This window comes from Chelonoidis abingdonii, chromosome 1 (assembly GCF_003597395.2).
Source record: "Chelonoidis abingdonii isolate Lonesome George chromosome 1, CheloAbing_2.0, whole genome shotgun sequence".
In the NCBI taxonomy this organism is placed as follows: Eukaryota; Metazoa; Chordata; order Testudines; family Testudinidae; genus Chelonoidis; species Chelonoidis abingdonii.
In genome coordinates, this window is record NC_133769.1 from 46,404,071 (window position 1) to 46,420,012 (window position 15,942).

At 44.5% G+C, this 15,942-nt stretch overlaps 1 protein-coding gene across 1 annotated transcript; it reads right to left on the reverse strand.

Moving 5' to 3' along the window:
• Positions 1 to 305: 305 nt before the first annotated feature.
• On the reverse strand, positions 306 to 14,716 carry WNT16 (Wnt family member 16). The gene is made up of 4 exons (XM_032796211.2): positions 14,447 to 14,716; positions 14,084 to 14,331; positions 9,759 to 10,045; positions 306 to 2,915 (listed from the first exon to the last, which is right to left on the reverse strand). Exons 1-4 carry the CDS (start codon positions 14,539 to 14,541, stop codon positions 2,451 to 2,453), a joined length of 1,095 nt encoding a protein of 364 aa, XP_032652102.1. The 5' UTR covers positions 14,542 to 14,716; the 3' UTR covers positions 306 to 2,450.
• Positions 14,717 to 15,942: the final 1,226 nt, after the last annotated feature.

Consider the following 15,942-nt stretch of genomic DNA (forward strand, 5'->3'; position numbering starts at 1 on the left):
GAATTGACTTCTTGAGGTGCCTTAGAGCCCTCCGCTACTGTGATTAAAAGGAGTAGGTGAAATCCACCTTTGAGCAGAGGGCCAGCACAAAGCATATGAACCATGTATGTCACACTCTAGCCTTCAAAACAGAGTTAGGCCTTGTGCTGACTTGGCAAATGCGGTGAATTTCACCAAACTGGAATCTTTCTTGGGTGGTTCTGATGTCAGTAAATGTAGTTTGCTTCTTTAGAAAACCTCATATGTAAATCTAACAGGAAATATGAGAACAAATCCAGTATCATCACGTCCAAGAAAAATAACATATGTACAAACCAAACAGAAGTGTTTGTTGTGTTCTCTAGGTCTTCCTCAAGCAAATTTAAGAGGAAAAGGAAAATGTAGCAAATATAATTCAATTACTCATTTAAAAAATAAAATTCTCAGTGTGTCATAATAGGTGTATTTTAGCTGTAATATCTAAAAGTGCCCTGCTGATAAGAAATAAGTAATTTATGTAATAGCTCAAATACATGCTTTTTGCCTTACATGTGTGAATAAAAGTCAGATAAAAGCTACTGCAACAGTAAGAGATCTAACAAGCAAATGTCAAACATTGTAATCTTGTGTTAGTTCAGGGAACTTCATACACATGCCTTTAAAGCCTTTTCTATAACTTGCATAATTTAAATATTTACAAAATATAAACTTTATCTTATCAAAAATACATCTTTGTATATTTCAGCAACCAAAACCCTTTCGCACAATGCTTTTAAAGCAGTATTTAACACATAATTACAAATAAACAATCAGCACCAGATGCATTTCATATACTACATGGCCCTCTCTGCACAGTTGCTGAGCAAATACTGTATGTTAAACAGTTGAGCTTTGCATCCACATTTCTTTCAGCAGTGTGCAGGAACAAGCTCTGCATGGGTAATGCCTAATCCCTGAATGGCTCCCATCCTTTCACAGATGTAAATAACAATGGACCAAAAATGGGGGGAAAATAATACCACTAGAGTAAGTGGCTCACACCATTAAAATAATCTATCAAATACATTATGCATTTCATCTTGTTTTATAAGCAACACCGGCTGGGGAGTGATCTATTGAAATATTCTAGCTACTATATCTGCAAAGATATTCATGGTGGATAGGTCCATCAATGGCTATTAGTCAGGAGGGCCTGGGATGCAACTCTATGCTCTGGGACTCTCTAAAGTATGACTGCCAGAAGGTGGGACTGGATGACGGGACGGAACATTCGATAAATTGCCCTGTTCCATTCATTCCCTTTGAAATATCTGGTACCAGCCACTGTCAGAAGACAGGATACTGGGCTAGATGGATCATTGATCTGATCCAGTATGTCCATACTTATGTTCTTAAAGGCAGGAGGGGAAAAAAAGTTCTGTTTTTGACATTTATTTCTCTTTATGATAAATTTCTCCTGGTTTGATCCTGCATGTAATGTGGCTGAGGATTAAGAGAACCAGAGCTAAGCCACCGCTAAAACAGCTGTAAGATGGTGACTTGTTACTTTTGACCCAACAGTACAGTAAGCTGAGAGCACTGGGGCTAAAGATAGAGGGCTGGCAAGAACACTGTGCCCCACACACATATAAGACCCAGAGGAGCTGGCTGTAGCAGTCTGTTTCCTTTAGCTACCATTCTCTCCTATACAGCTGCCCTCCTTTCAGTTGTTCTAAGCACATTTGAGTAATAGCCTTGTCAAAATACTAAAAATGGCAGCTACTGTGCATACTATTTGCATTTACTAGAACAAACTCCAGCACCGATGGCCTGGCCATGCCTCATCTTCACCCAAAATATACCCATTATCCCCACTCTCCCAAGTACTCAGCTCATATTACTGAGCACCAACACATTTACACCACATGACTGCCCCTCTGCACAGTGGCTAATCAAGCACTGCATGTTCAACAGTAGAGCTTTGCATCCTCATTTCTTTCAGCAGCACTGCAGGTACAAGCCATACATGGGCAATTCTAGTTTCTGAATGGTTCCCATTACTAAACAGAAGGGAGTGAGGACTCCATGACACCTCTCACATTCCAGTATCCTTTCAGCCTGTGGCCAGTAAAAGCCAATACCTCTCCTTGACTTTCTTCCACTATATTTATTGACAACTTTAAGGCAATTCTTGATCATCATGTTATGGCTGTTGCTGATGAAAAGTTTAATACCCCTAACTAGCTCTATTCAAATATGTCACTATCCACCTGGACTTCTCAGAAGGCATGGCCATTTTTGCTGTTACTTTATCGTTTTGTGCAGGCTACTATTTGTCTTGAGTTGCTCTTTCAGTTAGAAACCAAACTGTTTGGAATACAATACATTCCGTGAGCTCTGTTACTGAGACTGAACCTCTTGTTATTCCAACACAGGAGGAATGAGTCCTGTTCAGCAGGAAGGAGTTGCTTTGTTTTCAGAGGCAGAGTATCTCATTTGCAGGTATGAACATCAGTCATGCTCTCACATCTTCTGCAGCGTACATAACAGCACCAGACAAACTTGCATTCGCACCTTTCCACGTGTCTGACCACGTGAGTGTTGTAACCACGGCCACAGCAGAGGAGGTTGCAACCATCTGGTCCCTCCGAAGTGCGGTTGCATTCCCTTCCCTGTGTTCCAGGAATCCCAAGTTTGTGATCCTCTACACAGTAGTTGGGAGACTTGTTTATGTAGAGAAGATCTTCCTTGCGGATTGGTATTTTCCGTTGGGCTTTTTCTTTCCTGCGTAGCTTTTTCTTCAGTCTGTCCAATACCTGTATACTGTTTTCATATTTATCCTTTAAATACTGGCCAATCTTTTCAAATGAAGACATAGTTTTCCAACAAGTTTTCACGGCACAGGACCCAGAAACTCCATGACAACGGCAATCCACTGACAACAGCTTTGCTACAGCCTGAAAACAAATTGAGACCAATATTCTGACTTTAATTCCACTATATTTCCTCATTCATTAAAAATATTGCTCATTCACTAGTAATCCATAGGTCTCTGAGCATTTTACTGATGGGGAAAGAAGGGTACAGAAGGGACACATTTTTAGTGGTTACTCTCTCTGGGTATCTAGCTTAACACATGCACAGGGCCTGACTTTTTAGAGGTGCTGAGCACCTGCAGCTCATCTTAGCAAGACAAAATAAATTGTACGTTTCCATTATTACTACTTCAGGATTGACATGTATGCCTTTTTTTCATTCTGAAGGATTCAAAGTTTCCCCTAACCTACATATACTTAATCATTCCACCCATTGCTGAAATGCAGCCACCTCTTGAGTGGAACATAGCAATGATGTTTAACAGTGCACAGTTTGGGAATGAGAGTGGATTTAGCTGAGGACATTTAGATCCAAGGTCTTAGGTTAAGTCCCAGGTGGTTGTCACACGGGCAGGATCAGGCTCTACTGTTGCAGGTAGGTAGGGTAGGTATTAAGTTAGGTTTGTCATTAACGTCTCTTGTTTTCAATGCATTTTTTCACTGCACACAAACACTAGCTAACGTATTTTGATAGTGTAACTTATCCATATTGTTTATAATTTTGCAGTATTTTAGAAATATCAGTAGAGTTAATACTTTCCTTTTTGAAGTGTTTCTGTTGGGTGGAATAAGTTTGAAATCCTTTTCAGATATAAGACGACTTAATAAAAAGTGTCTGCAGGGCAAAGGGTGTCTGCAGCCTTAATTAAGCTTCTGCAGCGCACACAAGAATCTAGGCAGAGCTTATATTGGAGCCAGCCTCGAAAAACTGTAGACTGTAAACAAAGCACTAACTTCCTACAGCTGGGACTGCAGCTCAAATCTTTAGCAGAGTGAGTGTAATGGTTTCCCCTTCAATCTCTCATGGACGGTCCTAGGTAGAAGTAAACAATGAGGCGTGTCTATTGGTACATGTGACACAGCTCTGGAAAGGTTTAAAAAACTATCATGTACATCAGGGGTGGGCAAAGTTTTTGGCCCGAGGGCCACATCTGGCCAGAGAAATTGCATGCAGGGCCATGATGTAAGGCTGGGACGGGGTTGGGATGTGGGAGGGAGTGTGGGGTTTGGGACGGGGTGCAGTGTGTAGGAAGGGGCTCAGGGCAAGGGGTTGGCGCAGGGGGAGTGTAAGATGTATGGGGGGCTCAAGGAAGGGGTTTGGGGTGCAGGAGGGGGTGCACAGTGCGGGAGGAGGCTCAGGGCAGGGGGGTGGGGTGCAGGAGGGGTACAAGGTGCAGCAGGGGGCTCAGAGCAGAGGGCTGGGGTGCAGTGGGGGTTAAGGGTGCAGGCTCCGGCCCAGAGCTGCTTACCCACGGGCCAGATCAAAAGCACTGAGGGGCCGGATCCAGCCCATGGGCTGTAGTTTGCCCACCCCTGATATACACAGACTTAGCAAAACGATGAAGCCTACATTTTTTTTGAACCTCTCCATTAGTAACACTCTAAATGGCTTCATTGGTAATTGGTGTGGAAAAGTCCATATTATAGTTGTCTGTAGTGTATCTAACTTGTCCCTGTCCTGCACTCCCACAACAATGTATACATTTTAATCACTAAACAATTTATTGATGAAATTTTTTGAAGCACCAGTAGCTGGAGAGTACTAAGAAAGGCTGATTTTTAAGACTTAACAGTGGAGCTAAAAGCTTCTATTTAAATTCTTTATACAGGAAAGTAGATACATTTTTAAGCTATTAGTGCAGAAAGGTTAAAGGCCATTTACCCTGATTTATAAAACTGAGTGTAAAAGGGATCTTGGGGTAAGCCTACAGCAGACTAATAAGGCAATAGAGTCTGGTGTGTTTTCCAGTTTTGTATCTTTACCAACACCACGAAGATCTTAGGAGAACTCTGTACAGGAACACACACTTCCACACAAACTAGGGAGCAAATTCTTCAGCATCCACTGGAAAAAAACTTGTCCTCTGTTTACTCAAATCCTTCCCACAGACCCACTTCCTCCATGATGCCCACAAATACTCGCCCATGTCCATCACATGCCTTCCCCACCCTAGCATTTATAAAAGGAGAGGAACGAAGGGGGTGAGGGAGGAAAAATACAAATTTAACACCTTCCTCTGGATTTCACAGCGACTCTTACTTTATCCTGCAGACTGATCAGAGCCACTGGAGCCGTGCCCCCATGCAGAGCCCCAGTGACATCAGGGGCACTGCTCTATCCTCAAAGGACAGATTTAAGAGTCAGGGTCTTAGGTTGCAAACTCCAAGGGCCAAAGACTGTCTTTATTTGTGTCTTGACTGGCAACCTGCACCCTCCCACCCCCACCCCAAGTTTAACAAGTAAGCAGTTGTTATAATTTGGTGCAGAGGAAGTGATTTGTCCCTGCCTTAAGTTTTAACGTTACAGTAAATTTGGAACAAAAAATGAACACATTTCTATCAGGGTGGCTGAAGCTTCGGACCCTGCCCTGACTAGGTCCCGTTGACTTCAGTGGGAGTTCAGGGCTCTCAGCATATTGCCAGATTGAGCCCAGAGTGATACTGAGGGCTGGACTGGCAATGTGCCTGAATCTTCAAGGTCACACCTAATTATGTATAACTCTACAAACATTATTAAAAATACACATGACCATATTTGCTTGGACTTGTACCTTCCTTGATGTATGAATAGAAATTGCTTGTTGCTCGAGGTCGCTGGTAAGTCAAACAAGTGAGGCATTCACAGAGCCATTAAAGAGGAATAGCAGGTGTGAGCCCTGACCTGTTAGAACCATCAGTCAATGCAGACTGAACTTAGTGAACTGGGAAGGAGCTGCAGGCAACATTTCAAGACCCCATGGGCCGTATCTGGAGCTGGAGGCTGCTGTGTCCAGGCAGTAAGAACACCCAAGAATGGGGTGTAGGGCCTATGCCCAGATTACCCTTGGGCATCCCCAATTTACAACAGTCTTCCAGTAACACTCTGATTCACCACTGCAATCACGGCAGATACTTGTGTTCTCTTCCTCACTACTTATTTGTACAATCATAATCCTGTGTTTGTATTTTCAAAATCAGTTGATAAGGAAATGATTGGATAGTCATGGCTTTGGCATTAAGTCTCCACTATGATTAAGGCAGAGGAGAAGAGGGCCTTTGTTACAATGTAAATAACTTGAGAAGCTAGCAAAAATGACAAAGAAAAACAGAAAGCATATAGAGAATGTAAACAGTAAATCTGTTTTACAAAGAGATTCTATTTCAAAGTATTATCCTAGTTACCATTATTATTTATATGTATCATGGTAGAATGTAGAATCCCCAAGTAGACTGAAACCACATTGGTTCTAGGTTTTGTATGAACATACACCCTGATCTTGCAAATAATTTCACAAACTTCACTTTCCACACATGACTAGCCCCACTGAAGTTAGTGGGGCAAATGATGTGAGCCTCATTCTCACCCCTAGTCCACTATCTAAGGGTTTCTGATTACCTCTCCCCATGGTGCTTCATGATGTGGGATCCACCTTCCTTATTAAAGTGTGGTTCTGCTCTAAAACGTGAATGCAAGGATAGCATTGTGAGGTGGTGTATTCATATTCTGACTGCAACAACAGATTGTCATGAAACAAGCTTCTATGCACAAGGCCAAACTTTGGTGCCTAATGGTAAGCATCTAAATGAAAGCAGGCCAGATTGTGTCAGGATGCTGGAAATTATGGTCTCATGTTTCTGCATTATCTGAGGGCATTTCAAGGTACAATATGTTCTGATCCACTACAGCTAGAAACTTATGCCATATGGGCACTGTCACATGCACTGCAGTGCTTTTATGGGTTATGTATGTATGTGTATATACAGGGAAGCGAGGTGAATTTACTGTTTGTGAAAGGTACTATGCTGGTGGCTGAATCCTCTGTTTCACTCTGGCCTGTTACACTCTGGCCTATAAGCAACAGCCCCATTTGGAGCAATGATAGGACAGAGTAAGTACTTCAGTCCACACCCACTCAATCCACTCTGCCGATGCTGTCACCAAGAGTGCCAACAGGGATTGTGGTTCTGATGACAGTTATCTGGACCTTGGTAAGGCCATCATCTCATTTCACACAGGCCACTAAACAGGTGACATTTCACTCACTAGCAGACCAATAACCAATTCCAAACAGCTCCATTAGACATCCTCTGAGCCATCCTGTCCCCAAATCATTATCTAATATGTTTGGAACTAAGAAGTGCAACACACTTGTGAGTTCCTCTGACTATCTGTCAATACAATATTCTGATGGGTCAATTAGTATATTCCTTTATGGGACATGGAACCCCGTGAGTTCAGACTCTCCGTTTTAGCCTGATCATTCCCTGAGGGAGGAGAGGTTTGCACCCACCCCCAAGAGAAAGGTGTAAGGTTCCTTCCTCTGAGACCCACCAGAGACAAGGGAAATCCATATGGACGCTGCATGCTGCCACATCTCCCCTCCCCAGCAACACAGCTCCTGTAGGGACAGTGTTCTCAGAATGGTCCTGACTGCTGCTCTCTCCAACTTCCACTTAACAAGAGGGGAACAGTGTATGTTCATTATGAAAGGGTCAAAATTAACATACACTTGGAATTTTCATGGGATTGGGGAGCAGACTCCTGAGGCTAACCTCTCTTGTCACCAGCTCACTTGTACTCACTTATTTTCAAGAAGCATCCAGGGAGAAGTTTCTACAGGGCTTGGAAGAACAGAGGTTGCATACGACGGAGCCCACCCCACCCAGATCCATTCCTTTTTTCCCTCTTTCTACTTGTGGAACCAGAAGGGAGCGTTTGGCCCCCAGTCTGCCTAGATATCTGAAATATCATAGTATCTGAGCACCTCACAATCACAAGTCTATTCACCTATTACAACACCTGTGAGGTAAGATAGAATTATTCCCCCCCACCCATTTACAGAACGGCAGCTGAGACACAGGGAAGCTAAGGCCCTCAACCTCAAAAGTATTTAGGTGCCCAACTCCCACTGGCATTTGGGAGTTAGGTACCTTAATATCTTCAAGAATCTGGGCCTAAATGACTTGCCACAGGAACTCTCTGACAGAGCAAGGAATTGAACCTTGATCTTCTCAGTCTCAGACTAGTAAATACTGGTCTACTCTTCCTTTCCCATCTTCCAATCCTTCCTACTTTCAAGTTACATGTCTTAGAGCAAACTAGGATATCAAAGCTTAAACACACGATTCTGAGTAAAGATGGGACAGGAACTGGAGTATTCTACACATACCAAAACCAGTACCAGTTATTCCAAATGAACAGTGTCACATCACTCCCTGGAAGACTGTTCTTGCAATGGCATGGCATCTGAAACACGATGGTATTTATTATGAAAGGTCATACAATAGCACAATATCTTGCAAAACCTCCTTCTTGTAGGCCCCAGAACACCAGTTTAAATTCTTTCCAATGTCTATTTAAGGATTTTGAAATTAGGACAATCAAGAGAATTTATGCTGATATTTTACTCACTGATACCAGGGTTAGAATAAAATCCTAACTGCAAATAATGAGGGCTGCTTTCTCTTTCACGTTGCATAAAAGCCTCAGTATTTGCTTTACGCTACAGCTCACAGCTAAATTGCAAAATATTTACTGTATGGAAATCACACAAAACAGTCTGCATACTTTCTCCAAGGGTATTAACAACAATTCCAGCTCTGCTGCAAAAACAGTGTGGCTAAAGATCATTAACTGCTACAAGCTTGCCATGGATGAATTTTTTTTTTTAATACAAAAACCAGTGCTGCGCTGTAGAAAAATGCAGCATGAACTAAGGTGTGTGCACCAAATGATTTCTACGGTGCTCTTTTCTGTGCTGTACTGCAGAGCTCTGTATTACAAAACGCCTGCAATCCTGTAAGGTCCTAAATTCCTAGATTCTCATTGGGCAGATTCTGCTATCCTTATTCACACAAAGTGGTACCTTACTCTGCCAACAGTCCATTGATTTCAATAAAACTACCCTGGGCTTATCTACACTACAGCTACACAGCTACAGCTATGCTTCTATAGCATAGATGCTTCTTACATTGATGGAAGCAGTCAAGACAAGGGGCTACCTCAACCTAACTACGGTGCTCAACGCTAAAATTTTTTATTTAATTTTTAAGTGTTGGTAGAGCTTAGAGAGTGATAGACAAGCGCCTGATCATTGCAGACTGTGGGCCCTAATCCTGATCCTACTGAAGTCAATGGGAGTTTTGCAACTGATTTCAAAACTCATGCTGACTTTCCTAAGATTTGTGGGTACCAAGCTTCTTTCAGGAAAGACTGTATATAAACTCTGCCTAAAAATGCTTATTCATGGGTCTATATAACAGTATGTAATGCACTGTGGGCAACAAAGTAAAGTGCAATTTTTAAAAAAATAGACTACAGCAGCTGAGAAACCTGATGTCCACTCTGTCAACCCACAGAAAGGTTACAAAAAATGCAGCCCATTGTATATAACAGAAAGGAAACAAAGCCACAAGCATTATTCTGAGAAGGGTGTGGTTAAATTTGACTAAAGGAGGGGCATGCAAGATAAAAGTCTCTACTGCACTCCAACTCTTGACAAAATTTTTGTGGTGTTTGGTTTTTAACTATAAAGTGAGTTAGATAGATGATAGCCTGGATTTTTAGCCTCAGTTTTGAAATTCTTTGCTCTGGAGATTTTAGTTTGGCTCTTGCCATGGGCCCAATCCTTGTTTGCAGTCAGGATCAGGCCTCTTTGCATTAATGCCACTTTGGGCAGTTAAATCTAACAAGCATTTTGTTCGATTCTAACTTCTAATGCATACCTGCCTTCCAGCCTCGTTATTGTGCAGGTTCATTGAGATCAATCCGTTCCCGTCTTTTCCAGTTATGTTCTTAATAGGCCCATCTAAGAACTTTCTGCTAAACCACATTCCATAATGGATGTCATCAGAGCAGCCACCCCAGTGCCAGCCTTCAGTGGCTGAGCCACCGTTTTGCAGGTTTGTATCACAGGAGCACTCAGTCATATTTCCTGCACTGCATGCTCGAGTCACTGAATGTACAAGGCCTGCTGCCGTCACTGCATATATAAAGGCTGTTTCCTTGGTGCCTAAAAAGAATGCATGGAAATGTTATTTTAGAGATTAACCACACTTAGCCACTATTAATTGTCACAAATGAATCTTGGAAGTCAATCCCCAGTAGCTATTATTCAAGGGATATAATGAGAGAGCTCTACGGTCATTATTTACACCATATCCCACTAATGTCGGTGAGCCTGATTCATGGAGTTACATCGGTGTCATGGAAACAAGCCCCCCAGCCTAACAAGACTTCGCAGATGCGGAAGGACTGCTCACATACATTTCATTTTTCAGGACTGTTCCCTTAATTATGCTACTTCATTCTGAGCATGGGTCATTTTGTTCACCACTTTCAGAAGTGGATTTGTGGGGTTTTTGCCCTAGAAAAATTTCAAAAATAAATTTCAGTTGAAAACTTCTGATCAGCCCTACTGCTCTCCACCATTAATACTGATTTGAATAAGGAGAAAATGGTTCAGATCATGGGGTGACTCAAAGCTCACCTGTACACGCCCAGGATCATAGCGTTGCCTTTGTACTGGGCCAGATCCCACCGTATGCCACCTTTAAGAACATCAGGGCTGTTCTAATTTACAAAGGGTGCAACAATCAGAAGAAGCTGAAACCACAGCCAGGGACCAGAGTGGCTTAAAGGTTTTTGGCCATACTCCCTTTTCTCTGGTAGGCTGGCATTAAGAAGGGGAAGAGGCATAAAGCCAAAGTGCTATTTTTATGCCACCAATGGACGATCTTTGCCCTGGGGCAGTGGTTCCGAAACTTTATTAACCTGTGAACCCCTTTCACTAAAATGCCAAGTCTCACAAACCCCCATCCTAAAAATGAATATTTCCAGGAATTTTCTCCTTTACCCGAGTATAAATTATAAAAGCAGTGATACTGGAAATATAAAATTTGTTCTCCTGACATGCTTATTAACACACTATTTATTATTTTTATTACATTTCAAAAAATGACAACACTCTTCCAAGATCTCACTTTCATAGGTTGTATCACTTTGAATAAGCCTGTTATAAGACAAGGCTCCTACGCTTCATCAAGGAGTATCAGATGTGAAACAGCATGAAGGTATTTAAGAAGTCAACTCAGAGAGTTCCTCCTACACAAGCATTCAGGTCTTGAGCAGTCCAGACAAACAACGCACGTTACAACAAAGTTTAAACTTGTTCTTAATAATTTAAAAAACAATACTAGTTGCCTATTTAATTTTAAAAACAGCAAAAAATATCCACCTCCCTTTCTATTTCTTATAAGGAATTTTGACGTTTAAATCTCTTCAGTGTGACAGACATGCTTGCTTTGATCTGCTTAGGTCTTGGAAGTCCAGGGGCTCCAGGCTGCTGGTCCCATGCTGCCTAGTGTCCCTAGGGACAGCTCTGTCCACCATTAGGGAATTTTCTCCCAAGAACCCCTGTAATATTTTGTGAACTCCCAGGGGTGCACTAACCCCAGTTTTGGAACCACTGCCCTGGGGTGACTCTTCCCATACTGTTTAAGCCAACTTTAGAGACAAATTCTGCTGGAGGTGTGGCATAAAGTGATTGCCCCAGAGAATCTGGCCTGATATCTTTAAAGGCTCCGGTAAGGTTAGCACACTATTAAGGCCATCTAAAACATCCTGCCATCAATTGAAGCACTGCTATTTTCTCCACTGTTATAAGAGAGAGTTTTAGTTATCCACACTACTCACTGAAAAGGAACTTCATTTCTATTAAAGTGTTTTGATGGCACCAAAACAACTTTTCTCTTAAAAAACACGAATGAGACTATTCACACTAGTAAAGACACTCATGTGTAAGTATCTGCAGGGTCAGTCCCTAAGTTTGGGCCCAATCGATATCCATAGGAGTAGTCACGTGAATAAAGTTATTCACACAGGTAACTGCAAGGATGGCCCTTTCCGAATTTACATTACTTTGTATTGCTTATTTTTAGTTATTTATTTTTGTGGTTTATTTCTCAAGCGCTGTATAATAGCATTTAGCAACCATTACATAGGGACAAAATACAATCTTAAACTACTGAAGGACCTGATTGTGCACTCTTCATTCAGACAAGTAGTGTGGGATTGAACCCAAATCCTGCGAACACTGACATGGATGAGTAACCTTATGCACAGGACTTCAATGGGAATACTCATGTGAGTAAAATGAACCATGTGCAAAAGTGTTTGGAGCAATGACACTACTCCTGTAGGGGAGATCGGTGCCTGGGTCATCACTTATTAACAGTATCTAAAACCATAAACATTTGGCATAAAATAATTATATTAAAGGAGAATGTGTTTAGTGAAACATATTTGAAAATAATTGTGTTTAATTAGTAAATTTGTCCCAGACCCTACAACCTGATCAACTAAGATAGATGCCAAGTCAGCGAGGCTCCAGGGGAGCATGGAGAGAGCTTCTTGCAGGAGCTGATGCTTTCATCTAATATAGACAAATTACCCCTAGTTTAAGCCTTGATTCAGCCAATTCCCATTGACCACGCACATACTTAAAGCCGGCATGTGCTTAAATACCTTGCTGAACTGAGGTCTTGCATTCTAATTATCGTATTAATGAAATATGTTTAAAATACTGTGATTATAACACAACAAATAAAAACAAAAAAGAGCGATGAGAAATGTTTAAAGAATTAAGACAACATAACATTTGGATTTTTTTTCCCCCCTTTTTTACACTGTACATGGTACATTTCTACACTGATATTGTACCCATTGTGTGCACTTCTAAATAAAACAATCAAATGATTTGCTTGAAATGATGTTTATGATTGCTCAGTTAATTTCATCACTGTGAAACAAAGGGATTAAAACTGCACAAATATTCATCTTAGAATATTAATATTTAAAACAACACTTTGCCATGCAGGGATGTAGCAGATCAAAATTAAACAATTACAATAACCTATGACAGTTTTCGAAATTTAGACTTAGGTCTTGTCTACACTGCAGATTTCAGCCATCCCTCCCCTACCCATCTGCTACAGCTAGTGTAGACATAGTACACTACTACAGATTGTGATTTGCACTGATGCAGTTGACTGTTGCTTGAAATCAGACTAAACAACTCTGGTGCACATCAAGGCTTATGGTGTCTTTGCCTGTCTATGTAGGATTTCACTTGGGGATTGATCCTGCAATCAACAGGAGTTTCTCCATTGACCTGAGCAGCAGCAGGATCAAGCCTTTGGCAGCTGTCTAGAGCTGGCTGAAATCAGGGCAAATCTCTAGTGTAAACTGGGGAGGGGGGGAAGGCCAGCAGCATATAAAAGAATTTAAACAATAATGCACCTGATTCTACCCTCACTTATACTGATGTCAGCCAGGTGTAATTCCATGTAAATCAAAGGAGCTGCAAGAATGTCAATGGGGTGTTGGCAAGGTCAGATCAGATCCAGGCCCCTTGTAAAGCTGCATTATGTGTTTTTTCCCCACCAGAACACAACAGCCCAAGTGCATGGTGAGTTACACCAGCCAGCCATTCCCCTGCCGGAGGGGGACACGTGCCAAGCCCGTCTGAAGATCAGGATCAAAGCAACTGTGTTCTGCTGCTGCCAGTGCCGCTGCCCGCCGTTTGCCAGGGAAAAGGAGGAGGCGGCGGCGGCCGCGGGGTCCTTTAGCGTGTCCGTAGACTGGTTATAAGCAAAGTGTCTGGAGAGCAGCTGGTGGAGGGGACACACGGGGGGCGCTGGCACCGGCAGGCCCCGGAATTCCCCGCCCCCCGATCCCTCTGCCCTCCATAAGCGGGGACAGCTGGGGGGCGGGGGCTGCTCGTCCGTGCAATGTTCGCACCTCCCAGCCTCTGGCTTGTCCCCGCCCGGCGCCCCCGTCTAGCTCCGGCACATGGGCGGATCGCGCCCCCCGGGGACAGGGCTGGAGTAGCGGCCTCCGCATCCCGGCGCCCCAAGTTGGACTAACGCTGCTCGGAGGCCGCCGAACCCCTGCCAAGGCGTCAGGGCTTGCCAGGTGCCAGCGCCTTTGCCCCTCCCGGCTGGCGGGCACCTGGGGGCGCGCAGCGGGCTCGGGACCCCCGCTGACTCACCGCTGCTCAGCTCGGCGCCGAAGACGGAGAAGGCGGCGGCGGCGGCGGAGCCGGGGGGCAGGAGGAGGCAGTCCCAGCGCTCGTGCCTGAACTGGCTCCGGCACTCCTGGATGGCCAGCCGCGCGCCCTCGCGGATGCTGGGCAGCAGGTGGGGCTTCCTCTTGCACAGCTCCTTCTGGCGGCCGCTCAGCGGCAGCCCGGCGCAGCCCAGCTTCTCCGGGACCCCGAAGGAGGCGATGCCCAGCCACCTGCGGAACCAGCCCGGGAGTGAGAGCCAGGCAGCCGGAGTCTCTCGGCCACAGCGATGCCCCCTCCCCCGGCCGCCCCGCCAGCCCCATCGCTGCCCGCCCGCCCCCGACTCACATCCAGTTCCCGTGGGCGCAGCAGGGCCAGAGCGCTAGCAGCAGCGCTGCCCACCGCACGCACAGGCGAGACAAGCCCCAGCCAGCCCTCCCCATGGAGGCAGCCCGTCGTCCCTGGGCCAGCAGGTGACAAGCCCCGGCGGCAGCTTCCCCTTATTCTGCCTCTTCCTGTGCTCCGAGCCCGGCGAGAGCAGCCTCGGGGCAGCTGCAGGAGCGCAGGGCCCGGCAGAGGTGCCTTCGCTTCAACTGGGAGCAGGTTCCTCTTGGACTTCTCCATGCCCAGCCTTCTCGGCCCCTCCAGCCGCGCCTGGCCGCTCATTGGCCCGCGGCAGCTCATGAATATTAGCGAGAGCGGCCATTGGTCCGCAGAACTCGCGGGGCAGGGGGTTGGCAAGAGCTCGCCAGCCAGGGGGCGCTCTGAAACAGGCTGCCGGGGAGAGGCAGGGTTCGCTCGGGGAGAGGGGCGCGGCATCTGTGTGCAGGTCCCGGCCTCTGCTCTGGGAGAAAGCAAAGGGGCTCGGCTGTGCGACAGGTGTCCCCAGAGCGCCCAGCTCCGTAGCATGGGCTGCATTGAATGCGCTTCCCTTCCTCTGCGGGACTGGCTGGCGAGGTTGTTTCCCTTTGATGGGGGATTCTAATGCCACCAGCGCGTGTGACATTAAGGGTGGAGTTAGGTGGCTTATAAAGGACACTTACTAACACTCTTTATTTTAAACCGGCAATGAGAGGAAGGGAAGGGAAGACGAAGTGCACTATACATGTAATAATAATTTGCAGCTACTTCGCATTTTATTCAAGGATCCACAAACACTTTACTAACATAAACTAACTGACCCCTCCAGTCCTGCATGAGGGTCCACTAATGCAGCCCCTTGTATATATGCAGCCCTTGACTTCAATAGGCCCTTGACTTCACACAGGCCCAGGGATCCAAACTAGTGGATCCCATTCCACTAACAGGGCCTTACTTTTGGCAAGGGGGCATCATTATAACTATTCACAGGTAAGTAAACTAAGGCACAAAGAGAGTTGGAGACTTGACCAAATCGTCACACCATGTCAGTGCCAGAACTAGGAACAGAAGTTGTCAGTTCTGACTTTCATGTCCTTCTCTTTTGCTGCCACTGCTTCCTTATAAAGGCCCCCTACACATACGTTAAAAAAAATTGTCCGGGTAGGGTAGTGGCTCTTTAGCAAAAATAGGTCTTGTTTACTAGCTGAAAATGACTTTGCTAAGTAATGAGCAACTGAATTAACTTCCTATAACATAAGTAAATATCTAAGGATGTGACATTCAGAGAGGGAATCACATAAATTTGGGTGCTCCCTCTGACTTTTCTCATACAGAGATGTGCTGAGGTATCTCAATAGTGTATTGGTACTGGTGGTATGCTAAATGTACAGTATAGGGTGTCTTCCACTTCCTGCATGTTGGCCTGCTCTTAATGATTGTCTTTATTAAACTCTTATATAACCCCATGAGTGATTTAAGACTCT